At 43.5% G+C, this 26916-nt stretch overlaps 1 protein-coding gene across 1 annotated transcript in view; it reads right to left on the bottom strand.

Moving 5' to 3' along the window:
* The window catches only part of caskin1 (CASK interacting protein 1), a 90597-nt gene extending 64004 nt beyond the window's left edge, over nt 1-26593 (bottom strand). The window contains exon 1 of the mRNA XM_041956689.1: nt 26487-26593. Within this exon, the coding sequence (XP_041812623.1) occupies nt 26487-26580 (94 nt within the window). The 5' untranslated portion in view covers nt 26581-26593. The remainder of the gene's footprint in view (nt 1-26486) is intronic.
* Nucleotides 26594-26916: the final 323 nt, after the last annotated feature.

Genomic DNA, 26916 nt, shown 5'->3' on the forward strand with positions numbered 1-26916 from the left:
TCCCGCCAACTCTTGGATGAATTATTTTTCTTTCTTTCTACTCCAAACTGTTTTCCTCTGATCTTCAATTAGGCGATGCTAATCATCCATGGCCACTCTTTTTTGCTTCCCTTCGTGACCTCGCACAAACACCTCCTCACGTCTAATAAAACATAACAGCCCACTTAACAATCGAGTATGCACTCTTGCACCTTTTCAGTTGAACGGACCCAATTTATCCCAGAAAATAGGATTCACATACTTGAAATGAGAACCAAATTTATGCCAGCTTCCACTTTTTCAGTATTGCAGATTAGCAACAGTAATAAGGCATGGTGTCTCTAACCCCAAATCCTAACTTTGTGCAAGATAGTCAAATAATTGACAGTAAATCTGGGCCAATATGTACTAAACCGCCCAGAATAGGACTGCTGATCCTGCATTACTTAGTAATTCATTCATAAGGATGAGAATGGAAGATTTTCTGCTAAGACAGCGCTCCTGTTCACAGTAGCCTGATATATGGTCTATAAATTATAGTCCAATATCTCACTGGGTCTGGGCCAACAATTAGGTGAAGAATCCATCTCTTAATTTCCATAAAACAACAGACATGGGATATTATGGGCTGCATTCTACATGCTTTCTACATCTATGTTGCATCTTGCATACACACCATTTGCATATGCAATGGACAGAAGCGTTTGAGACCGAACCACAATTACTGTCATCAATAGTGCTGCCATAATGGAGTTTAATGTCTGACCTATAGACTCTTTTGTTGGGTAAAAGCAATTACAGGCAAAATTCATAAGAGGCTTTTGGAGATAATTGAAAACAGAAACACTGCCTTTTAACGGCTGAGTATGAGTAAACAGGATAACTACAAGGCAAACAGGAAATAGTGCTGCTGCAAATCATCTTTCACGCTGCATCTAACTGTTTTTTACTGTTCTATTTGCTGCGTCCTCCTATTCTGGTGGCCTCCTGACTTTTCCTTTTCCTGGACCTTTATTGTGCTATCATAAAAACAAATTACTAGGATTCGAAGATCCAAGCACTTAAGCTGCAGTACTGTGTGTGGGGTGTTACTACCACCTATACGCCTCTTATGCACACGGTGTGTATAGAGAGCCCTCAGAATATATAAAGTAACATTTATAATATTTATAATTCTTTCACCATGTACCTTAAATAATCATATAATAAAAGATGACGTGTAAGTCTGAACTGAGTCTAAATAAAATCTGTTTAACGTTGGAAAGGTGGGAAAGTAGAAACACAACAGGTGGTTTTAATGATGGCACAGTGTAAGTCAGGATTACATTTGGCCATGCTGCATGATGCTTTTACATTTTTTTTTGTACAGAGCGGAGCCCCAGAGAAACGTAAAGCTGGAAATGTCTATGACAAAACAAGAGAAAGTGTGCCATAGCTGCTCACTGGGCCATATTTAATTTTTTTAAAGGAGGTTGTGCATGCAGGAGGAAAAGGTCCAGATGCAAAGTTAGTTTGAAGCATCTATGGAAAAGAAGCCTGTGGCAAGTATCTGACTGGACCACTTGCACGCACATTTGAGACGGCCCCTAACTTGAGCTCAACAGTCCTGTGTACTGTCAATAATGATCAATCATCGTCAGGCTTCATCCTGATGAAGTGTTACTGAGGATGAACCTCTCTGAATGTCTGAATATCTGCACAGGTTGCAGCTGTGGCTGAGGGGCTAGGACCCAAACCAAGAGCCGCAACATCACTGTTTCCTTTCTGGAACCTTTATTGCCGATCTGTCTTGAAGATTCCATCTTTTTTAGCCAATTTGTTTACATTTTGGCAAATCTTCATGATGGAAAGTCAAGCTGCTTTCATCATTGGACAGACAACAGAACTGGATTCATTTAATACTGAAGAAAGATCTTGTAGCCACATTTCTAAATGAAATGTATTGCTGGTCATCCTCCGTGGATACTGGACTTACCACCACTGTAAAGAGTGAATCAGCAGTGTTTGTGTATGTGTGTGTGTGTGTGTTTGCATGATGTTTCAGTTGATTCAGTTATGAGTCCGACAGAAGAAGGTCAATTTAGTTCATATCCAAATCATTTCATTATTTTTATGTTTTCGGGGACCCAGAGATGCAGGAAGTATCTTCTGGGCTTCAGTATTTGACCTATGAGATCGCGTACATTCATCTTGATTGATAAGTACAGCAAATATGAGCAGACACACACACACAAGAGCACACACACACACACACAGTGAAGTCTCGTGGTGTTGATAGTGCAGCTAAGCCGCTGTCTATCGACTCGAGAGGATCTCATTATTGTCAGATTAAGCAGCTCTAGTGCAGACTGTAGACTGCGCCACTGTCAGGACAAAACCCAATGAAAGCAAAGCCCTAAAATCCCACAGAAACATTCGCCGTCAGAGGCAGAGACACAGAAGAGGAGGACAGAACAAGACAGGAAGTGATTGAGAGGGGACAGATGAGCAGATTTTGACTTGGTCAGGCTTCACTGTGAGTCGTGCTGCTCTGGAGTGCTTCTTTCGCCGAGTGCGACCAATGTCTTGGTGGCCTCTGAAAGCGCAGACCTCAAGGCAGCACCGTGATTACTATGCTGAACAGACAATGACCTCATCTCACACACACACACAGAGAATGGAAATACTCCACAGTCAACACCTGGGGGACATTTAAGTCACAGGGCATCATTATGTGTTCTCTCTGGCTTCCTTCGTCGCAGGAGCCACGTGTTTGTCATTGAGCAAAGAGAGGGGGAGGCGGGAGAGGAGGAGGAGGAGGAAGAGAGGATCAACAGAGGCGTGAAGTACACACTGGGGGAAGGGGAAGATGCAAGAAGGAGGGAAACAAGACCTACAAACTAAACAATGGAGGTTACGTGCCATTGCTCTCAAAAATGACCCATGACTGCTGTTTTCCAGTGGTGGAATGTAACTAAGTACATTTACTCAGGTACTGTAAATTCAAGGTGCTGCTATAGTTTCTGCATTTTATGCAACTTTGTGCTTGTCCAGTGAAAACCATGTATCTCCAAATTTGGAAGGATTAAGTGTTCCTTTATTGAGCTGAGAAAATGTTCCTACAACTTAAGTGAGGTAAACTATTGCAAACCCCCCTTGGATTAGCTAGAAAAGGCCACAAATGCAAATGTAAACATGGTTCCTTTTGGATATTTGACCAAATGGAAGAGGAAAGAGAAGATATGGGGAATCAAGGGCAGGAAGAAACAAAACTAAAAAAAAAAAACAGACCTGAAATTGATGAAATGAGGACAGAGAGAGTGAAGGAGGAGGTGGAACAAGTGCACTGAAGGCTGTGTTGAGTGGAGTGGAAATGAGAGGGGGGGAGGAGAGAGAGAGGTGACGAATTCATCACAAGTGTGGCAGTGATCACGGCCAGGAATAAGCCAGCGCTGGATTAGAAAACAGACTCAGAGCCGCAGGGTTTGACACAACAACAACAACAAACACCGCCACCTCACCCTGCTGGTTTACGCTCCCTCGCCCTCCCCACCTTCACCCTCTCGTTGCTACGTTCTCCGTTTCTCTCCGCCCTGTTACTCACCACCCATCAATATCTCTTCTATGAGGCTCCCCGTCCCTCTCTCGCCCTCTCTCTCTTTGCTCTCCCTCCCTCTATTATAACCCAGTGGCGTGGGCTCAGACTATTACGGAATATCATGATTGCTCGCTACATTTAGACAGTGAGAGGAGGAGAGGGGGAGGTGAAATGGAGAGATACGGAGAGATGGAAAGACAAAGATAGAGATGGAGCGAGAGTGGAGAGAAAAAAACAAAACCGCGTACGACCTTTCACGAAAAGCTAGTTAGCCTTGCGGCATTAATAAAGCGGAACGAGGTGAGTGTGTGTGTGTGTGTGTGTGCAGTAAATCTGCCCCAATACAATAAAAGGGCAAAGGCTCAGAGGAGAGGACAGGAGAGGAGAGGACGGAGGAGCGAGGGGAACTGTTGTGTCCCAGTTTTGCTCTGACCTCTATCCGTCTGTCTGTCCCTCCTCTCCCTGATGACACCACACACATTATGTGAAGCTCCAGAAGGCCTTGTGATGCCTGGGACTGTCAGTGAGCTGTTTCCCCAGCGGCACGCAACCTCCCTGGGCATGACTCATAATGAACACCCCACCACCACCACCACTCCTCCTCCCTCTTCTACCAAGGGTCCTCCACTCAACCGCCATTCTCCACTCCAGCGCTCTCCTCCTCCCATCCTCTGCTGCTCTCATCACACCCTCTTCTCCTCTTTCTAATCCTCTCTTCTCTTCTCCAGTCCTGCTGTGCTATCTCTCTCCTCCTCCTCCTCCTCCTGCACCCCTTTCTTCCCCTCCTTTTCCTCTCTCTTATTCTCGTCTTGCTCCTCTCTCTATCATCCTCTTACTCCATCCCGGTCGGCCCGTAAACTCCCATTTCCTTCTCTCTCTTAGTTGCTTTTTCGGCTCCCCCCTCCGTCATCCTCTTACTCCCTTTCCGAGCAGTGCTGTGTTATCTCCTGCTTTCAGGCTGAAAATTGGCTCTGGAAAACAGCCAGCTCCGAGTTAGCCCCCCCGAACACACACACACACACACACATATACAAGTGCACACAACAAATCCAACGCAACTAAACACGAACGCAAACATGACCTAGCACTGATGCATGTTGACAAAAATGCAAACACATGTGCACCTGACCCTCGGCTAAGCTAAGCACCTCTTAGCTACTGTTGCTATACTTTCCACCCTCGCTGACATGCCAACGATTGTATCATATACTGGAGCAGATAAACACAGTTTCTTTTGTTTTTTCAGTTTTGGAAAGGCTTTACAAAAAGACCTTCCAAACTCTTTGAATGCCACACACGGTACATCTTTTATCACAGCACCGTGCACACTGTTTCAGCAGGTTGAGAAACCCAAAGTGCGGCTTGCTGGTTGCTAAGCAATGACCGGGCAATCGCTGCTCAGGGCAGGGGTTAGCAAACAGTCAATTAGGGAAATGTAATCACTCGTACACACATAAAACTTACACACAGGCGCATACACGGACATTAACTTACACGTGACACCGACATCAGCAGTCCCTGAACTATCAGAGCGTCAAATTCAGCAGAGAGGGACTCTCAAATCTGACTCCTAATATAGCTCATAAACCAGGCTGGCTGCACTGATTCAACGCTGGATCACTGAGTCTGTGGGTGTGTGTGTGTGTGTGTGTGTCTATGTGTGTGTGTGTGTGTGGCTGTGTGATCTGACCAAAGCTACTTGCGGGGACACATTTCAGGCTCGAAACCAGTTAATTGGGGACGTCATGTCCATTTCGGGATAAAAGCCATGTCCCCAATTGGAAAACAGCTGATTTTTGGGTCAGTGGTTAAGGTCTGGGTTAGCATTAGGGTAAGTGTGCAGGAAATGAATGTAAGTCTATGTGATGACAACAAAAGTGACCTAATAAGTGTGTGTGTATGAGTGTGTGGTTGTAAAAATGAGTCTGCTAGCCACTGAGTGTCTCTGATTATTGTGCAGATCAATTACCCAGCAGTAAATTACCCTGCTGCTATTCTTCCATAATTATCAGACAGAAACGACAGCCGAGCGTGTATGCAGGGGAACGTCTTCGCATACTGATTCCTGAAGCATCAAATTAATCAAATATTTTATCATTACACCGTGGTAGTTGAGCAGGTAGTTAAACTTTAATCAAGTCAACAGGGTGTGACTGGAAAATTCAACGGTTTCCAAAGTGAGCTATTAAAGCTGATGAGGCTGTGTACCTAGTTCATATACCAACACCTGACAAAATTTGTATTTTAACAAACTTTAACATCTAACAAAAAGAACTGACAGCAGGTAAGAGAAGTTTTACTTAAGTGATATCAAACAATGAAAAATACATAAGGTATTGGATTAGGTCAGGAGATACAGACACGATGAACGGCGAAGAACTGTTAATGTTGCTGACTTCCTTTCTCAAAATGTATCAAGGAATTGAGGAACAATAATTGACCTGAATCTTTTAATATAAAAATAACCCTCTAGGTAGAAAAAAAAATGCTCCTCAAAATAGCAAACGTCTGGTGTTAAAATAAAGAGGAAATGTGGGAGAGTGAGAGAGCGGGAGAGAGTGAGAGAGAGAGAGAGAGAGAGAGAGAGTAAGAGAGAGAGAGAGAGAGAGTAAGAGAGAGAGAGAGAGAGAGAGAGAGAGAGAAAGGCCAAGTTAAGGAAGGCTTTGATGTGCAAGATGGTGCATCCTTCTCAGAGTGTAAATGTCAGGTTTCTAACAGAGAACGCCCAGAGAGTCTAACCCTGCGTGTGTGTTTGTGTGTGCATGCATGTGTCTGTGTGTGTGTTTGTGTGTGTGTGTGTTTGTAGAACTGTAACGCGCACACACATACAGCGAGGTCCTGGTATGGATCTATTCCAGTTGACTACTGGTACACATAGGGCTATTTCTGTCTGACTGCTGGGAAACAAGGACACAAATGGAAAGATGAAGATTGAAGGAGGGAAGGACGAAGGGATGGAGGAAGACAGAGAGACAGACGGCAGCAGATAATTACAAAATCAAAGCAGAGATGAAAGTGTTCGCTGATAGATGGGCTCAATATTGACGCTTTATTGAAGCTGCGATGCGCTGCATTGAGATGTTAATAAATCACAAGCGTTTTGAGACTTTATTTTAATTAAAGTGAGTTCACATGACTAACGCTGAGAAGGCTGGCCTGCTCACTGACACGGCTGTTTGAAGAAGGATTGAGACCTCTGATATGACGTTTCGACCTAAAAATATCAGAAGCAGCCCTAAAAAGCTCAAAGTCTCACACAGTAAAAAGGAGGTTAGAAGGGAGGGGCAGAGAGACATGTAAGGAGGGATATGCAGAGGGGTGGGTGAGAAAGAGAAAGCAGAAGACAGTTAAAGAGACGTGCATGAAGGGAAGGGTATTTAGTGGACGTTTTTCAGGAGTTATGGTCATGGGAGGAGTGATGAGGCTGCAGTGTTTTGAGCTAGTTCACACTTAACATGTTAACACTCAGATTATTATGAAGGAGGGATAGTGTTCATCATGTTCACCATCTTAGTTGCGTGCGTAAGCATTGCTAACATTCGTTAATTAGCACTAGCGGAGCTGGAAGAACAATCAAGGGCAATCTGTCTGTGCTAAATTCCATCCAATAGCTGTTGGTCCCAATGACACCGGCATCCCTACAAAAAATACATCCAAATCAATACATACCGTTAATTCTCAAATAAAGCCAGTAATTCAAAGAAGTGCAGGGGGAGTCGCCAGTACAAGCACATTAAGGTCACTATTAAAGGCTGGATAAAACACAGTGAAGAGGAGAGGAATGAACCTGTACCATAGTGGCCCACGTGATAAATTCACCACAATATTAGTCAGTACATCAAGAGAGTCGTGCCATACTCGCCAATGCTGCTCTGTTTCTATTTTAAACAGAAATTCTGTCTTCATTCACTGATTATTTCTATTATTTCTGTTTTGCATTTCTTTTAATTGCTGCTAAGCTCCCATCTGTGAAACTCAACACTTCTTGCCGCTGTTTCACACCATAACCCGGACGAAATACCGTGGTTATACACTCTTGACAGGTAGGCGCAAAGCTCCTGGAAATCTGTATCAATGGAAAGGGTGATGCAAGTAATGCCTGACTCCTCCAAATTATTTAAGTAGACAATATTTTGTTCCTAGTCTGATTTTAGTCAGAAGTCAAAAACGAGAAATGAACACAAAGACAGCAACAGCAAAACCAAAACAGAGATTAAAACATTGCCTACTAATAATTTTATGGTTTGGAGTCAGTGTGCAGGTGTTTTCAACTCTTTTCATCACACTAAAAGCCTGCAAAGAAAGGATGAATTATGTCCTCTAAGCCTTTGGAAGGCTTTTAATGTGAAACAGCTGCAGGAAGTGTTGCATTTAATTGGCAGTAGCTCAATAGGGATGAAAAATGGCAAGGTAGTGAATTAAAAACAGTTTTTCTGAGAAACTCAGCTCTTCTCAGTGGAGGTAGAGGCATGTTCTGTTGTACTGGTAGAACTGGTGAAAACAGGAGGGAAACATAAAGGAAGTGTTGAGTTTGCATCCACAGCAGCAAATTAAAATGGAAGCAGATGAGAAAACAGGAGGATGTCTATAAAAAATCTGATAAAATACTTATAAAACAGGGGAAATTGGGGATAAAGGCCTGTCTCTAATAAAAGACACGAGACAGTAAACAAACAGGTCAAGAGTTTGATCCGCTCTGAAATTTTGACGACACACTTCCTCACACACACACACACACACACACAGACACACAAACATGCACATCCATTACAGAGCAAGGGGATAGATTTACAATCACAGGAAGCCAATCCCACAGACACAGAACCACCAACCCTCCCTGGTCTGAACCTGATCCAACAGACAGAAGTCTGGGCCTGCATAATACTGCTCTCTCTCTCTCTCTCTCTCTCTCTCTCTCTCTCTCCCTTCCTCTCTCTCTCTCTCTCTCTCTCTCTCTCTCTCTACCGCCATTATCTGTTTCGCTCTCATGCACGCGATCATTTCAAAAATGCTTCTGTAAAACATGCTGATCTCACACACACAAAGGTAGTTTAAATGTCATGCTCGGTGATCCTTTCCCACATCAAGTTTAACCAAACCAGCAACTTTGTGACTGTAATCCCATCCTATGCAGCCAAAGAAAACTAGTGCCCAAATTGGAAAAAAAAAGGAAAAGGTGGATGAACATCAAAGCTACAGCGTTATTATTTTTGAGATTCTGAGTTGATACCTCCTACAGGTTTCTGCCAAAACAACCATAATGCAGTTTTTGTTCCTTTTGTCGGAGCGGAGATATGAATAGCAAAAGATGTGGACGGCCTTTTTGAATTTTGCAGCTGCACTTGATTTTCAATTTAAGGACGCAAAAGCAACAGCAGTTTTCTCATCTGGAATGAAATAAATGAAGAAATTTGAATTCACTGATTATTCTGAAATCTGAAATTTGAATTGTGAGAGGAGACGAGAGGAGAGAGGAGAAGAGAGGCTCTGAGAAAACTGTACGTAGAGTCCAGTGGGGCATGTAATGAACTGATATCATGCAGCGTCAGCAGCAGCCCCCTAATTTACTACTATAGATTAACCCTCAGAGAGAGTTACACGTTTAGAGAGTCAGTTAATGGGGAAAAAAACAAGAGCAAGCAGAGGTTGTGTTTCTCCTTCAGTGTGACAAAGGACAGAACTGTTAAAATACTCCAGGTACAGTACTTTCAGTTCTGTTTCCTCTCCAATGAGCACAAAACTCCCTGCCTGTAATGTACTGCCCACCTCCACCGACCTCAATAAAACAATAAATGATGAGGATAACAAAATACAGCAGTTTCAGACTATTGTGCTACTTTACTTTAATGCACAGTACTTGTTCAAACACATATCGCAAGGAAGGAAACTGCTGCAAACTGTCACAGTCAAAGGATCACCAAAGTTACTGCAATTCATCCTGTGGGGACCATGAATGTTGGTACCAAGTTTCATAGCAATCCTTCCAATGGTTGTAGAGATATGTCAGTCTGGAAAGCCATCCGGTTGTCATTGCAACAGCGGCGCCAACAATAAATTTACCTGGAAACACCAGCAAACTTAATTCAAATTGGTCCAACTTTGAATTTTCATTCTGTTGTACTAGTTTACATTGTCCAAACCATCCTGTGTCTTCCCACTATCCAATTACACCAATGTAACAATAAAAGTGAGCTGATTTAATACCACTGACTATGAACTTTGACAGTGCAAGAGTCACACACATGACTCACATGGAGCGAACTCTAAAGTTTTCCACTGTTGTTTTCATTTTGTTGAGAGATTTTGATGCCTAAACGCAATTTTAGGATTTTCTTTTATATACACTTTGTGCAGTATTTTTGATGTGTATTCTGAACTACTTTACGTGTCTTGACACGAGCAGAGAGAAAGAGGCTGGGATGCAAAGAGGAGAGGCTGACTTTCTCATTTGAATTTTGGAGTTGGTGAAAGGTAAGGAAGCGGGCTTTTAAACTGATATATGCTGAGTTTAAAGAGCACACTGAGATCTTTGAAACCAGGCACCCAGCTGCTCTCTGTCTTCATTCTCCCTCTCTCTGAATTGTCATCCTATTAAATGTCTCTTTGTATCTCACCCATTCACTCACACTAACCAATGGAAAGCTCTGGACCCTTTTCTGACAGTGTGTGTGTGTCTGTGTGTGTGTGTGTGTGTGTGTGTGTGATTGTCATAACGGAGTTGTCCTAGATTTTCTTTTTTGTGTGTGTGTGTGTGTGTGTCTGCAGTGAGTGCACCAGTGTTATTTTATTAGATGTACTGCACTGTATGTGTGAGTGTGTGACTGAGACATGGAGCGAGAGAGGTGTGTGTGGTAGAGTTACATAGTGAACAATAGCCTCATTGTACCTGCGTCTGCAGCTACTGTCTGTCTTCTGTCGATAGTCCAGCTCTGCTCTGAGCCTGATCTGCCCGATTCTCTGTATAGAAAAGACTTTTTAACATTTAGGAAATAGTTTTCTTCAACAAGAATGAAGTTCAAAAGTTATAGCGGATGTGATGAGTTACACCTCCGAGGAAAAAGTCTTTACACTTTGCATTTTAACATTTAGCATAGCATGGCATGGTGCAAAGTTTGACCTTTCCTGTTGTCAACATATAAGCATTTACACCTGTTAGCACGCGATTTGTATCTGGATAATGAGATCCGATCCCTTTCTGCCTGCTGTTGTTGGTGTTGTCTTTATCTCGATTCTGCCCACACTGGGATCTCCATATGCAAATTAGGGAAGAGCTAGCTGACATTTGAACTTGCTGTATGGATTTCATTTACACTCAGCTCAGATCCGATCACAGTGCGGGCCAGACCACCTCCAGATGTGGTCTGACTGATCTGATCGCTTTCTGATCATAGTGTGTTCTGCAGGTGTTCACATCTTGCACTATCCTGTATTTTTCATTGACACACATGTTACTGTAATGCCAGGTGTAAATGGAGTCAGTAGAGAAGAGAAAACATGACTGATTAAAGAGCTACTCCAGTGTTTTAGCATCCCACCTTCATTAACATAACCCTGATGACATCATCAAGCAAATTCAGCTAAAGGACGTTAAAACAAAAATGATAAATGAATGGGGAGCTACAACAGCACTGAACTGTACTCAAACCAGTTTCCCATTCTCTACCCGCCCTGCACCATCCCCCCTATGTTGGCACTTGGCCGTGCAACCATAGCAGCGCACAGAGGGGGCCCAGGGTTCCCCCACCACGGTGACGGCGGTGGGGGTGAAGAGAGAGGCAGAGGAGAAAGGAATGGAAAAGAGATGCAGACAAAGATAAAAGTGTCGAGATCAAGAGTGATTAGGAAAAAGCGTGTGAAAGGGAATTTCTCTTCTCTGATCCCGTGAGGCTTAAACTAGAGATTTTAGATGAATGAGAGATGAGAGGAGGGGAGTTAGGTGAGGAGGACGGAGGGAAGGAAAGAAGACAGCAGGATGAGAGTCACACTGGAAAAGGCAAATGAGGCGAGCAGAGGGAAGAAGGGCAGAATGAGGGAGGCATACAGAGAGATCAGGAGGGAACAGAGAGGGGGAGATGAAAAGGATGGATGATGGATGATGGATGCAGAGATGAAAAGGATGGACGGGAGAGACGGAGGGAGGGACATATGGGGGGCATGAATGAAAGAATGGGATGAGAGGAAAGCTGAGAGGGGATGAGAGGGGACGGTGGAATGAGAAAGGAGGCAAGAGGAAAAAGAGGGATGAGAGACACTGAGAGTGAGAGGATAGAGGGAAAACAGAGATGGAGGGATGAGGAGAGTGAAAAAAAGAGACAGAATAAAAAGATAGTGAATGTATAATAGCCAGTGGGCCAGTAGGTCTGATGTGCTAATCCGTATTGTCAGATTATAGTGTAATCCCATGATACAACACACACACACACACAGCGCAGGGCTGAAGTGTCTGTCTGGACCCTGCGGTACTGAATAGGAATAACCGTCAGTGATCCAGAAATTTCCTGGCCCGCACTGTATGCTTGTTGCCATGGCGCTTGCTCCAGGAAGGGAGAGAGAAAAAGAGAGGAGAAGGTGAGAGCAGGAAAGTGAGGAAAGATAAGATAGGACGATTGGGGGGGTGGGAAAAAAAAGTGAAAGAAAACTGAGACCAGAACCAGGCGGGGCCACAGCGGGTTTGGCACCAGTCACACACAAACACACACACAAACGCACACTCGCCACACGCACAAGCATGCAGAGCCAAACCCACATGTTCTGCATGTGTTGAACAGCTGCATGCAACCAGCCCATTAGCCAGAACATACAAACAGCGGTGCTCATTGGCTCAGGGACGCCACTACTTCTCCTCCATTGGCTGACGTACTGCAAAACAACCGTCTGATTGGCCAAAAATAACACACACCTACTGTAGCGAAAGGATCAAAGGAGGTGAGTTAACTGAACACGGATGTCGGCACGATATCATATAGACACATACATGCGGCACAGAGGAGCTCATGTCTGCTCACGTTTTGTGAAACTCTAAATGTCAACTTACGATTTAACATGTTGTGATCACAAAATCCTGTGGTTTAAAAGTTATATAATGTTTCCTGCCTCTTTTGTTCTCTATATTTTTGAAACAACATTTCTCATGTTATATGAAAAGCCTCATGTCTCACTATGCACATCACTGTTGTGCATAAGAAATATCCTGTAAGGAAAATCAGAAACCATGAGCACTCTTTTCTGGTTTTAAACATCCTCTTTCTGCAGTCTGTGTTGTGAATTTAGTCTCTTGGACTTGTCGGGAAACCCGCCCCCCATTTCTCTGGACTTGACTCAGGTGACATCAACTGTGATCTAAGAGTAACAAGACTAATAGCTTACAGCCACGCAAGCAGCTCTGTGCGGCTGTGTCTGGGCATAGCGCGGTGCTTTGATTGAAATGCTAACATCAGCATGCTAACATGCTCACAATGACAATGTTGCCACATTGATGCTTAGCTGTGTAATGTTCGCCATCGTAGTTCAACACGTTGAAAGTCTGCTGAGGATGATGAGAATGCCATGAGTTTAGCAGGTGCTCAGTCATAAAGGATGAAGGTTTCACAGCAATCCTTTAAAAGGTTCTCAAGATATTTCATTGTCAACCAAAAATAGGAAATCATGCTGGCACTACAGATAAGGTCAGGTGACTACAAGTCTGTAGGATTTATCCTCTGAGTACCATGAATGACTGTATGTAAATTTGTGGCAATCCATCCAATAGTTGTTGAGCTATTTCATCCTGAACCCAAGTGGTGGACCTACCAGCCATCGCATGCCATCCTTGGAGACATGCTGCTGGCATGGCTAAAAACACATACAGACAAAAGATGTTCTTACATGCACTTAGAGGGAGGTAAATAGGCAAACACATGAAAAACATACTGTAGAGGGAGCTATTCGCAGCCTATGAAGCATGTGATACACACACTAATACATCATAACCTGCTCATAACCTGTAAACATGTGCTCTTTTCTGGGACAAAAATATAGGACAGACGTTGGACCATCACCTGGATAAAAGGTGTGCTATATCAGCATCTGGTCTGGGACCCTTTTCATCCCACCTCCCCCTCTCTGTCTGTCTCCAATCCCGTCTTTCCACTGAAAACAACACAAACCAAAAGAAGAAGTAAAGACAGAGAGCGGGGCAGCTGTTGCGTCGGTAGAATCTTCCAGAATCCCTTCTTTCCTGTTGTCAGCTCGGGCCGTCCAGATCCTGGCCCAGTTCAACATGAGTAATAACCCTCACCGGCTCCCTGACAGCAGCACACTGCCAGCCAGACTGATTCATCGGGCAAGCAGAGACGAAACGGGGGTGCGGGGGTGGGGTGGGAGCAGGAGAAAGAAGGAAACAGAGATGTAAAGAGAAAAAAGATGGAGGTAGGCAGTGCAAACGAAAAGCCCTCCAGGAATTTATGATCTGTGCAACCACGCTATCAAATGCAATTGCAACCAGTCCTGCAACATATGTGACAACACGCACTCTTCAAGAACAATTTGTCACTTTGGCCCGTCTTTGCTTTTTTTTTTTTTAGCATAATATGACCCATTAGAATTCAGCACAGAGAGGAACATCACATCTGCCTTGGTCCTCTCCCAGGCTAAACACACTATGAATGAACTGTAATACTTGGAGCCACCACAAATCCCAAAAAAAATCCAGTTTCTCCAACACTTAGTGACATTTCTATCAATCTCTGGCATGCTTCGTGCTTAGTGCTAATTAGCAAATGTTACCATAATAACAGACTCAACTAGCCATGCAAGCAGCCCAGTGAGCCTGAACTTAGCCAAAAGCTAACGTCAACATGCTTAAACTCTCACTGTGACATAACTTGCTGATGTTAAGCGGGTGTACGCTTACCATGTTCACCATATTAGCTTTTTAAAGGAAATCTGAAGAGGACATGAATGCCATGAAGCATGACAATGCTAGCATGCTAATGTCCAGCATGTGTAATGTTTAGCATGCTAAGATTTGCTAAATAGCGCTAAAGACTAAAGTGCTGCTGAGGATGATGGGGATGCCATTAGTTTTGTGGGTATTTGCTCAGAAACCAGACTATTACAGTAATTAATAGCTTTTAATTCGCTCAAAGCCACAAACGTTAGGCTAAGCGTGAGTTTTTCTAGCAGTGTATATGACATGTAGTACGGCTGTGCTTTCTAATAGAAAAGAAATGTCTGACTGTATGACATCAATAGTGTGTGTGTGTGTGTGTATGTGTGTGTGTGTGTGCATGTGCACTGGATCACATGTCCTAGCATGAGGTCTGCGGTGACTTCACAAACAGGCAGAGATGTTTCAGCTCAAAGAGACAAAACTATGACACACCAAAAACACCGAGGGCAAGATTCCCTCTGAATACAACTTTCCTCTCTGTCTCCATCAATTTATCTGCCTTCCAGTTGATTTGCTCCTTCTCTTCTCTTCCTTTCTCATTCTTTCTTCCTCTCTTTTTTTCCAGTGGGGAGGATGGAGGCTTCACACTCACTCAATATGCTCAAGTTTTCCCAGCTGCTCTGAGGATTGGGTTCAGATGGTCTGAAAGTCTTCCAGTCACAAGTTCACTGATCATCTCTGACCGTCAGTCTATACACATATTTTAGATGAGTTCAAGCTTCCTGAAAAATAAATCTGACCCAGATATCTGCCTCCAAATCAACAGGAGAGGGTTACAGTCAAAGAGACTACACAGGCTGAAATATTTACGAGTTAGGTGAAGGGGAGGCCTTCATCGTCAGCTTCATATCCTGCTTCACACAGACACTCATGTACCCTCTCAGATCCGAAAACACAACCTTAACCTGTACACGGCTGTAACACTGAGTCTGATCCTCAAGTTTAAATGGTTCACAATACAGAATATTGAGATTCACACAAATAAAGTCACCTTCAATAATGCATCCATAGGGTTTGCATGCTCTACAGTAAAGTCATGCTTTTATAGAAGAAGAATGTGTTTTCAGCATTAAAACATGAAGAAACAGGTGCAGAAATTGAGTTACTTTGAAAGTAAAAATAGCTCGTCTCTGAGAGGCATCCAGCGTGTCCCTTATTCAATTTCCTGGAAATTCTGGTCAAATTTGCGCAACATTTGTACGGAAAGCCGCCTTTCTTGAATTTCTTGTGACATCTGCATCACTTCTTTTGTCCAACCAGCAGAGATATTCAGCTTATTGTCGGCAGTTCAGCAACAAGGATGAGATCCCACGCTGGCTCCAAACCTGAGAATACTGCTAACTGAGCTTAACGGCCACCTGTCCAAGTAATTGGTGGTGCTGGTCAAGTGCTTTTTCCGGTGTGCCAATTCATTTTTTCATGTATTTCACTTTTATCTTCATTTTTTTAGCAGGAAAAACAGCACAGCAATGAAAAACAATAGCAGCTGTGGGCCTGACTCAGTTTACAAAGTGTTTTGCAGCAGGCTGTTAAAGTTAGACACAAAACATTATTCATATATAAAGGCTGCGACAAATGTATTTTTTAAAAGTGAATACTTAACAAAAAGAACACAGAATGTAAGATGAAAGACTAAAGAAGAAAACAGAAATGAATATCTATTGAGTTAAATGAACCTGCATTAAGAGCTTAGATGTTTGTACCAACCTCAAGCTGCTCACTGGTCAACAACAAAGAACTGGCCAGATTCCATTATAACATAATTTTCCTAGATAATTTAAAATTGCACTGTGGATACGTCTGCAGATGTGTCCACTGAAGAATTTATTGGCAATAGCTGTTGCTACTATAAATGTGAGCACTCCTGCTGCCAGGCTGCTGCAGTGACTCCACTCCAAAGAGGCTTTGTTAGTAAGATCCTGCAGCGCTAATGCAGGATGAGGGAGTTCTACAATAACCATCAGTGCGTGGGGACGTAGGTGCTCGGCTCCCTCGTTTAAAAGGGCCTGAAGAAGGTTAATATGGGAGAGAGTGATTTCACAGTGCTGACTTTTATGAGACGGAAAGCATCCAAGCAAAGCAGGCAGGGAGACGGTGAGTTGCAGAATATGACAAAGGAGAGAAAAAATGAATTATGTCTGGGTCAAAACAGTGTTTAATGGCCTTCAGTAAGTAGGTACTGTACAAGCTGGATTGGATTTGGATGAATTTGAACATGCACATGAGCTTTTGTACACACACACACACACAAACAGCACACACTGTAAGTGCATGTATCAGAGGTCAAGTGCATTATATGGACTCTTTTGCAAATCTGCATCTGTGCGGGCACCGATCCAACACCAAACATCTGCTCAACCACTGGATCACACAGCAATGTATGGACACACACACACACACACACACACACACACACACACACACACACACACAGAAGGCCAGACTCAACATCTGTCCTGCTGGTCAGTCCCTTCTGCTCTCTGATGGCTGTGTCCTGTATGAGGATGCACACACACATACGCACACATGCTGTGAAAGGAGCAGTCGCGCAGATATTCTGTTACAGCAGATGGTGACGTTGCTGCATACAGTAGCATTAATGGACAGCTACCTTTTCATAGAGGTCATTCCAGAGAGATGGGACCACACAGCACAATTGCACTAAGACATTTCACAAAAAAGCAGTTTGGAGGAAACATCCTGAAACTGATATATATATATCGGCAGTATATGGCTTTCCGAAATCAAAAACACAGGAGCAAAGGTTTAAGGAAGGGGTTGAACGGTTTGTTTATCTGCTCTAACGTAAGCTCACACTGTTTGTTAACCTCGCTTACATCACTCGCTTACATGAACTACCTGGCCTATCAGAGTTTAGGGTAACATTAGCATTAATGCTCCTCATTAGACATGGAAACGTCACCCAAAATAGCATTAGCTACACTTGCCAAACACATCAGTTAGTCCTCATCCTGAAAGCCTTTTCTCTGGTTATGTTAAAGATCCCTTACAGACATGTTTTAAGACACAGAGAAACACCCTGCTTTTCATTTGTCTGATTTGATTTCCATAAAGTTCAATTAACTAGTTAAAAAATCTTAAAATTACACCCACCCCTCCATCATCTGTGAATTAGCAAATGTGTTCTGTTTAAAAAGTTGAACTACTGATTTCAAGATGACTGACGACTTCACTCTCGGTGTACATTTCGAGTTTCCACATCACACTTTGGTCTGAGTTGCATATTGACCCACGATTGGCTTCCACGCTGGCTGTGATGTCACAAATCCTGCTCGTACGCACACGTGTTGAACCGAGAGACGCTTTCCTCCCTCAGCTGACGAATGTGAAAACAGCCTTCAAGCGTCAAACTCTGCATGTCCATCAATCAAGCATCCTAGTGAAGGAGGACTTTAAAAGGAAAAAGGCCTGTGTTGCAATGAAATAACAGTCTTGACTTAAATTAAACTTCTAATTGGCTGCTAGGACTAATTAATAAACATGGCAAGAACAACACTTTTTTGCAAGACACACGCAGCTTTAACCTCGGCCTTTAAAAACGATGACATGTACATAGTCATCAAGTGCATATATATTATATACAAGACCCTTTCACAGGATTACTCTTTTTTCACAAATAAGCTCCAAAGTATATCACATACCAACTTTAAACCCCCAAATGCTCTCACACGTATCAAAGATCCGAGGGTGTGTCAGTGCACAACACATTTTCCCAAGCCGTGAGCCCGCGCCCAAGCTCTGTCACAGCCCTGTTTTTAGTAGCCACTCGCACAGCGAGAGCACCAGCATTCATTCAGAAAGTCCCAAGGCGATGCTAAATGTATTCACTGTGGGTGTAGGGTGGAACATTTCTAAAAGGTTCCCATGCAGAGTACAGTGAAACCTTGTCCGGGCCGAGTTAGTTTAAGTTTAGGAGTTGAGTCTGCAATATTGCTGCCTTTATTAGCAGCTCAAGCATTAATTTGAGGCGGTAAGAATACACTCGGTGTTATGAATTCAGGGCGTGAGTGGAAAAATCCAGCCAGGCGATGAGGAAGCACAGGCGCACTCTGCAGCAGCTCTTTAGGAGACACACACACACCTTTGCAAGCTAACACACACCTACACACGCAGCCACTGTATTAGTTACATAACAATTCTCAAATGACATGGCTTAGCTGTCTCTTCCATATCTTTGAGATTCAAGTCTCATGTCTGCAGAGGATTTTGCAAGCATATGATGCTGAATTTGTGTGTGTGTGTGTGTGTGTGTGTGTGACAACTTTCGTCCCCTGTCTACAATGCATGACTTCCATCTTAACAATTATAACACACACACTGATATAAATTCCAACAGAGCCTGTACCTCTCTGTGCCAGTGTGTGTGTGTGTGTGTGTGTGTGTGTGTGTGTGTGTGTGCATAAGCCACTACAGTAGGTGGTTAATGCCACCTCTATAATCGGTGCTGATTGAGTACGGGAGGTCCCACCTCTGTTGCCCTTCTCATTTTGTGGGTGGTCTTTCTACCCAGACTAAATCACTCACTCCCCTTCCCCACTCATCCTGTTAGTGTGCACTGCAGATTAGAATAGAATACCTGCTCTTCATCATCAACTGTCATCACTTTTCACATGACATATGGCACTTTTTAATTCCTGTCACACCTTGGTGCTGCTCCTCTCTCCTTATTATCACCTCCACGTCCTTATCTCCATCTCCCTTCCTTTCCTCTCTTCTCTCTCTTCAGCTACACACTCCTCCTCTACTTCCCAATTCCTCCTGTAACTGCTTTCCATTCCTCTCCTGTGCTTCCCTTGCTTGTCATTTCCTATATTTTCATTTCATGGGCTTTCCTTTCTTTTCCCATCCTTTCTGTTCCCGTTCTTTCCTCTTCTTTTCTCTCCTTTCATTTCGTGTACTTTCCCTTTCCCTCCTCTCCTGTCATTTTCTCTCCTTTATTCCCTGTCTTTTCCTCTCCTTTCATTTTTTTGCTGTAATGTCCTCTCCCTTCCTGTCCTGTCTTTTCCTTTCACTTATTTCCTTTCCTTGCCTTTTCTCTCCTCTGCCTCCCTGTGCTGTCTTGTCCCTCCATTTCCTTTCCTTTCCTTTCCTTTCCTTTCCTTTCCTTTCCTTTCCTTTCCTTCCTCCCCTCTCCTGTACTCTCTTATTCTGCCTGAACTTGCCGCTGACCCATTAAACTATGTGGATGTTATTTTTGGTGCAGCGCATTTTGCAGATGAGTAAGTGTGTGTGAGAGAGAGAAAGAGACACAGAAGCTCGATGTGTGCGTAGCAGTCGGCAATAAAAGTGAGGTGGAAATGACGGCGCTCAGCTCCATTTCATCACCTTGCTCCCTTGTTATTTCATCATTTTCGGCCTATCATCACCCCTCCTCCGTCTGTCCTACCCACTCATCAGAAAACATCTCCTCCTCTCCTGACTACTAGATATCTCTCCCATTCCATGTACCTCAAAGCAAAAATGATCCTCCACCTCTTTGTCTCTCTACCCCCATCTGTTCTGTAATTCAATCATGGAGGCAGTCAGCAGAGAGGTGAGTGATGATGTTTTGGAGGAAAACGCAGGGAGCTCAGCCAACCAGTCCTCCACTCTCTCATTATAATATTTCTAATTGCGTTTTCAAGATAAAACTCAGAGCCATTACAGCTGTGTTTGCATCTCCTTTGTTTCTGTGCAAGTCTTAAGATCTTAATATATTTAAAATGGGCTGCTTTAGGTGCACTTGAGTGACTTGCCCCAAGAACAAGAACCTGTTTCTCTGTTCTCACAAGTAGCCGTGCTGCTGTCATTATGCTGGACAGGAAACACAACAAGCTGGAATGAAGCCCCACATTCTGCATGATAGCTTCAAGGCCCCCTGAGATGATATGACAGCAACACCCCCAACACAAACACATACACACACACAACTTCACAAACTTATTAACAATCTGTCTTGTCTGAAGGATACTATACCTGAATTTGGATGTCTGCCTACACTGATACTAATAGCTCTTTGATTATTGTTATTATTGGTATTATGTGTGAGGTTACATGAGACTGCAGTAAACCTCACAGCACTTCTCATCAAAAGGGCAAAATGCATTATATTTAAATGTATTCCACAGCCATTTATTTGAGCTGTGACAGGTGTCGGAGTGCAAATTGCTATGGCAACTGCCTTAATATTCTGGAAAACTTGAACAAATCAAACGCACAACAATGCATTATTAACTAATAGTAAGTCTACTTCTGTGAGTGAGTTCAAAAGTAATAAGAGAATTTTAAAAGGTCCAATGGCAAAGTGACAACTCCTTCATGAGGTGAATACCTGAAATAAAATGAACTATGCAAAGATGGATGTTTACTATATTTTACTATAGATAAAGTATGGAGTCGGATCTGGATTGGTACGTGGATTGGTGATGTCAGTCCGATGTCCGATAAGTGAACTACATCGGTATCGGCACCTGTTACTGATATTGGATCAGATCGGTCCAAACTCTAAAGGATGCTAATGTAAAGGTCACTGTGTGTATGTCCTTTCCAGGACAGGAACTCAAAAGTTTGAGTTGTTTTACTTTTCCATTCCCAACTCTCTGTGCTAAGGTAGCCATCAATCAAATGAAAAATAATTCTGTTAATTCTATTAATATTAATCTAAATAATATTATTTTATTAATAATGGTATAAAATCAGAGCAATATTGAAAATTAATCACTAATTGTACACAACCAGTTACAGAATTACATAGTATCCAATTTTTATAATCTTTGATGGTTTGTACTGGATTATTGATCGTGTTTTGAAAAAAATCAATGGTCTTTTTTTTTTGCTATTCCCAATTAAAAGCTAGCATCACTGTACTGTACTGAAGGACAATTTTAGGGTACATGTGCTGGGGTATTTCCATTTGATGCTATTTCATTTTAGAAAAAAAATGATTATGTTATGATTATGATTTCTTGTTGTATTTTAGCAATTCATAACACTACTGCAGCACAAAAAGTCTGCACTCTGGGCACTATGGCCCATATAATCCAAAACAGAGTGCTATATAATATAAGTGCACCAGCTTAAAAAAAAAAAGCAAAACACAAGCTTCTTCACACCGTGTTTCTCTCACTGGAGCATATAGTGACAGACAGAGCACAGTTATCCAATATGAAGACTGTGGCTGACAATATGTGAAGCTTCCTCTCTGCCTGCCTGCCTGCTCCTTTGTGAATGTGCACTGGTGTGGATGCAATCATCTGCTCTACTCCTCTGCCAGCCTTGCACATCAACACAGAAAGAAGGGGGGAGAGAGGGAGAGAGACAGGGGGCTGGTATCTCCAGTGGTCTGTGAGCATTAGCATCTCTCCTGGCTTCAAAGACAGAAAGGGAAGGAGGCAGATAGCGATGGAAACATGTGTCAGTCATTCATGGCAGTAAACAGAGAGAGGGGAGGCGGGCACTGTGGCGGAGGTTGAATCCTAATCATTTCACTGATGCAACAGACGCAGACAACACACACACACGCACACACACACACACACACACAGCCTTTAATGACACACAATAAACAACCATCAATACAGATTACACCACCTGCTTTGACACACAAACACTGAAACAGCCCATTAGCAAACACAGACCTCAGGTCACACTCAAGGTCTGCTCCATGTACACACACACACACACACACACACACACACACACACACGCACACACATGACCTCGTCTAGTGCCATGTGCTGAAGGGACATTGACAGCAAACTGATGAAGACTCCCCAGATGGTGCCAGATGTGTCTGCATGAGTGTGTAGTTCTGTGTGTGTGTGTGTGTGTGTGTGTGTGTGTGTGTGTGTGTGAGTGTGCTCATTTGCGTGTCTGTGCTGCAGGTGAATGTGCAGACTGTCTGTCTGGCCTGAGTAGGAGTAAATGAGTTGCAGCAGGGCAGAGCCTTTGCCAGACCCATTACACACACACACACACACACACACACACACTCCAAACCACATCTTTACCTTCTCCTTCACGCACATGTACACCTCTGTGCACACACGATTCAACCACACATCCACCCATTACCACCACAAACCACACACACATTTCTCTCCTTACTAAACACACACACACACACAAACACACATGCAGCTGTCCTGTGAGCTTTGTGTTTCATGCTAGATGACAAACAGGTCTGTGTTAACATCAGCCTAGCGTTACACTTCCCTGCTGTTTGTCTAGGACTCTCAGCTCCTCTCTGTCATTACTGCCTGGCCGCTTCTATCTGCCCTGTTTGTGTTTTTGCTTAAAGTGTGGTCCTCAGTCCGCCTCGTCTATTATCAGCGTCCTGCAGGCACTTTGCAGGCAACCCTCCCGGAAAACATCTCATCGTTTTAGGAGCTGAGGTTTATTTTCCCTTTCACGTCCACAAATGAAATATCACAAAGCATGGTAAACAGTTTGTCGAGCACGAAGCACTTCCTGTGGCAGGGTTAGCTGTCAATTATGCAAATCATACAATTCACTGTGATGCGGGAGAGGCAGGGCTTTGCAGCAGACTGACAGGATTTGAAAGAGAGAGGGAGAGAGAGATGCTACAACAGAGATGAGCAGGGACAGACCCTGATGCTGCATTTAAACACCCGCCGTTAGGCTTGATGGCACTTCAAACCAGGCTTAAAGTGCAAGTTATAGACGGGCAAACCTCTAGATGGAACCATAAAATGTTGTTGTCTGCCAGTGAAATGACGATGATGACAGGTGATTAAGTGTTGACTGAGGAGTGATGGCGGCCTGTGTCATTACTAGATGCCACATGAATGATTGATTGTCCAACATGCATGCTGCTCGGCTGAATAGGATGAGCACACAAGGACCAGACAAAGCAACAGGAACACCGGACAATGCACAACTTTTCACATGGTGTCACTCTCACGCAACAGCAAAGGTGGCAGATTTTGATCTTTCGACATTTGATTTATTCATTTCGCTGTTTAATTGTATTTCCTGCATGTTTTACTTCAGGACATTCCTCTGGAACAAATCAACAAACTGCACACAAACTCTCAGAACTTTGTCTCCATTTTCCCATTAATTATAGATTACGTTTATCTTCAAGAAAACTTGTGAAATCACTGATGTGTATCATAAAGCATCATCGTATCATTTCTGAACATATAGAGAATTCTGGTGGAGACATTTTGAATGCATTCACAAAACAAAAATACTAAATCAGCCTAATTAAAAAAGATTTTTCTTTGGCTTCTAAGGTGTTCTTGTTATTTTGTCCACCCCTTTTCCACTCGGGTACATTGCAAATAAAAGTTTCACCCTTTAAAATTCCACCTGAGTGAAAGAACAGAGGCTCGTTAGCAACTAAAAAGAACAAAGGCAAGTTTTCTCATTCTGCAGAAAAATGTCCCGTGTCTGATCACATTATTGATCGTTAACGCTGCTGCATCAGTTTGTAGGCAGCATTTTACTGTTGTAGCCAGTCAAGGGTGGGGCTGGTTTTTAAATCCTTTATAAAGGACCCCTTCCAAAAGGTCACAAGATAAATGTGAAGGGGCTTGAGTTTATTAATGCAGTAGAAAAAAAGACAAAACTAAGTTCTACCTCTAAACTTTCCTTGTCTATAAGGCACTGCACTGTGGAAACAACACCAGCGAAGTCTTAACATTTGCCATCAAGTTGAATCAACACCTCTTCGCACAGATGAGTGTGCTGCAGGGGTCTGAACTCCAATGCATCCGAGTGAATTATAATCATTTATGTTATTTTGTCCCACTGTGTGTACGGCTCTTCAGTCGAGCCCAAAGGTTTTGTTTTGACTCGACTGTTTCTAATTAGACACAATAATGGTTCCTCCAGGGAATCGCCTATTGCAGCAGCATTATATCATACGGTATGCAACAACTGCGATGTATAGATTAAAATAAACAGTGCTAATAAGCAGCGTGTGTTGTCTGCAGAATCTTCTGCTTTAGTTGCCATGTGTATGCCATGCCATCCACTGAGGGCTGGCTCTAATTTGGTTCGCAACTGCGTGTGTGTGACTATTGCACTAAAAAAACCTTGTTTGAGGGTTTACCTGTTCTCTGTACCTGATGTACTAAACAATAGTCTGAGAGGGGCTTCCAGCTGAAGTGCACTTCACTGTAGCCTAAAGCTTATTTTGTGATGTGCTCTTGTACATTATGTACTTCACTGAGCTCAACAGACACTATTTTTGGGCTCTACCTGAACATGCTGGACCCTACCAACTCTTTTTTTGAGTGCAGGGATGTCTGTATTTTGCACCAGACAGTCTGCGTACTGCCTGTAATCCTGGGGGTTTCCTGTATGCGCTCTGCTCCACTGTGGCCTGTCGCCATGCAGTGCACCCCACTGGTTCCTACAAACTGCTCTGAGGCTGTGCTGTACTTCGCTGAGACCTGCAGAGTGAGCTTTGCAATTTGTGGCTTAGCTTGTCACAATACAAGTCCAAATCCAAGGTGATATTTTCTGTGCACTTGAATTTTTCCTCCGACATTACAGCAGTTTAAATAGCCAATTTAACCTATGAATGCATTAAAGCAAGGGAGAGCAATAGCCTAGGCCTACGATAGATCAAATCCATTTTCTCCAACAGATGTGAAATGATTTATTCATTCTTCTTCTGTTTTCTCTAGTTGTGTTTCCACCCTCTTATTCTGGAGAAATACTGTAGAATCACAACAGAAGAACAGAGTATTTCAGCTGCACCAGGACACGCGTATCAAAACTACATTAAGTGTTTTATGGGTACGCGAAAGAGTCAATTAAAGGCTCATAACAGGTGCCACAGAGGTCTAATTAGCCAGAATCATTGAAAACAACTGTGTGTGTGTGTGTGTGTGTGTGTGTGTGTGTGTGTGTTTGGGCCTGTGTGTGCAGGCTCGTTAAAATGAATAACTCAAAGAGGAGGATTTTAAGACTTGACGCTATTCAGTGTCAATGATTTTTGATCAAATATGCAATTAGGTGTTTAAGAATAAGAGTAACGCCCTGATATTCCTGTGTGATTAAAACTGAAATCATAAAGTCATCACACACCAGAAAGCCATAATTGTGGACCATTATTTGTCATCAACACCGGCTCCTTTTATTCAAATGAGGCCCACCTGGCGCTTGGAGCATTTCCAGTGTCACCAGGTCAGATGCTGCTGCATACCTGGCTGACTGGAACAGTTTTAGCAGTGGGACAGTGAAGGGGAGCCAATCACACGAAGCGTGGACTGGCGCTAATCTGGTTGTGAAAACGGACGAGTTTTATAAATCAATTTTTAAACCAAATGACTCACAGCATCTGAGCTTAAACAGTCAAAATCCAATCTGCAGAAATTGGACTTCGTGAAGTGCGCACCCTATAGCATCTGCCCCTGTCTGTAGGTAACTGCATCAGCCGGTTATTTATCAGTGGAAGTATCTGCATGGCAGCTTGCAGCCTCTACACAATGATCTATCTGCAGCTCTCCCTGGCTTCGCTCTCTGTTGCCCACACATTAGAGTGGGCTGCAGAAGCGAAACATGGTTGGATGTTGTAGAGCTACAGTGCCTGCAGAAAATAAACAATTAGAAGAGTCATAGAGAAGAGAAGTCAGCTTTTACTCCTCACTGTATGCACACACACACACAAACACACACACACAAACACACACAAGGTTTAAACACTCATGTATCTCAATCCGTGTGCATGTCCGTGTGTTGAAATGTTGAAACGTAACGATCACAAGGCCACTGGTATCGTCTCTCACTTGTGAGACAGGGTCACACAAACACACATAGACACCATCAGGCCTAATAGTAGCAAACAGCCAGCAATGGCATGTGAGAAATAGCCTTCTAACTACTGGTCTCACAAAACCATCAATGGGTGGGTTTTCAATAGAGAACATAGCTGTGTTATTATGTTTTAAGTGCCGTTTGCAATAGAATAGAATAGAATAGAATAGAATAGAATAGAATAGAATAGAATAGAATAGAATATCTTACTTGCTTTCCCCGGTCGGGGCCTTTGCAGCAGCTTCTGCACGGTGAGCAGGTCCTCGGTCTTCACCGCCTGCAGCAGTTCCTGGTCCTTCCCCATCTTCCGCTCTGAGCCGCTCTACTCCCGCAGCATCCTCCGACACAGCGGCGCTTCAGCCCAGCCTCACCACGCGGAGGGTGCGTCTACCGCGGCCAACGAACAGCCTCCCTCCTCCCCCCCTGGTCCCTGACAAGATGAGACCCCCTAGAGCTCTGGCATATGATGGGGTGAGAGAGGCAAAGGGAGAGAGAGAGAGAGAGAGGGGGGGGGGAAGAGAGAGATAGACTGGGTGGGATGGAGGGATGCTCTCGGGTTCCCCTCCGTTAAGTGCAGCGCCGCTGAACGGGGACGGGACCGGGGGCTATTGGGCCCTTCTAGAATCCAGTCACAGCGCGC

Source organism: Chelmon rostratus, chromosome 17 (genome assembly GCF_017976325.1).
Source record: "Chelmon rostratus isolate fCheRos1 chromosome 17, fCheRos1.pri, whole genome shotgun sequence".
Lineage (NCBI taxonomy): Eukaryota > Metazoa > Chordata > Actinopteri > Chaetodontiformes > Chaetodontidae > Chelmon > Chelmon rostratus.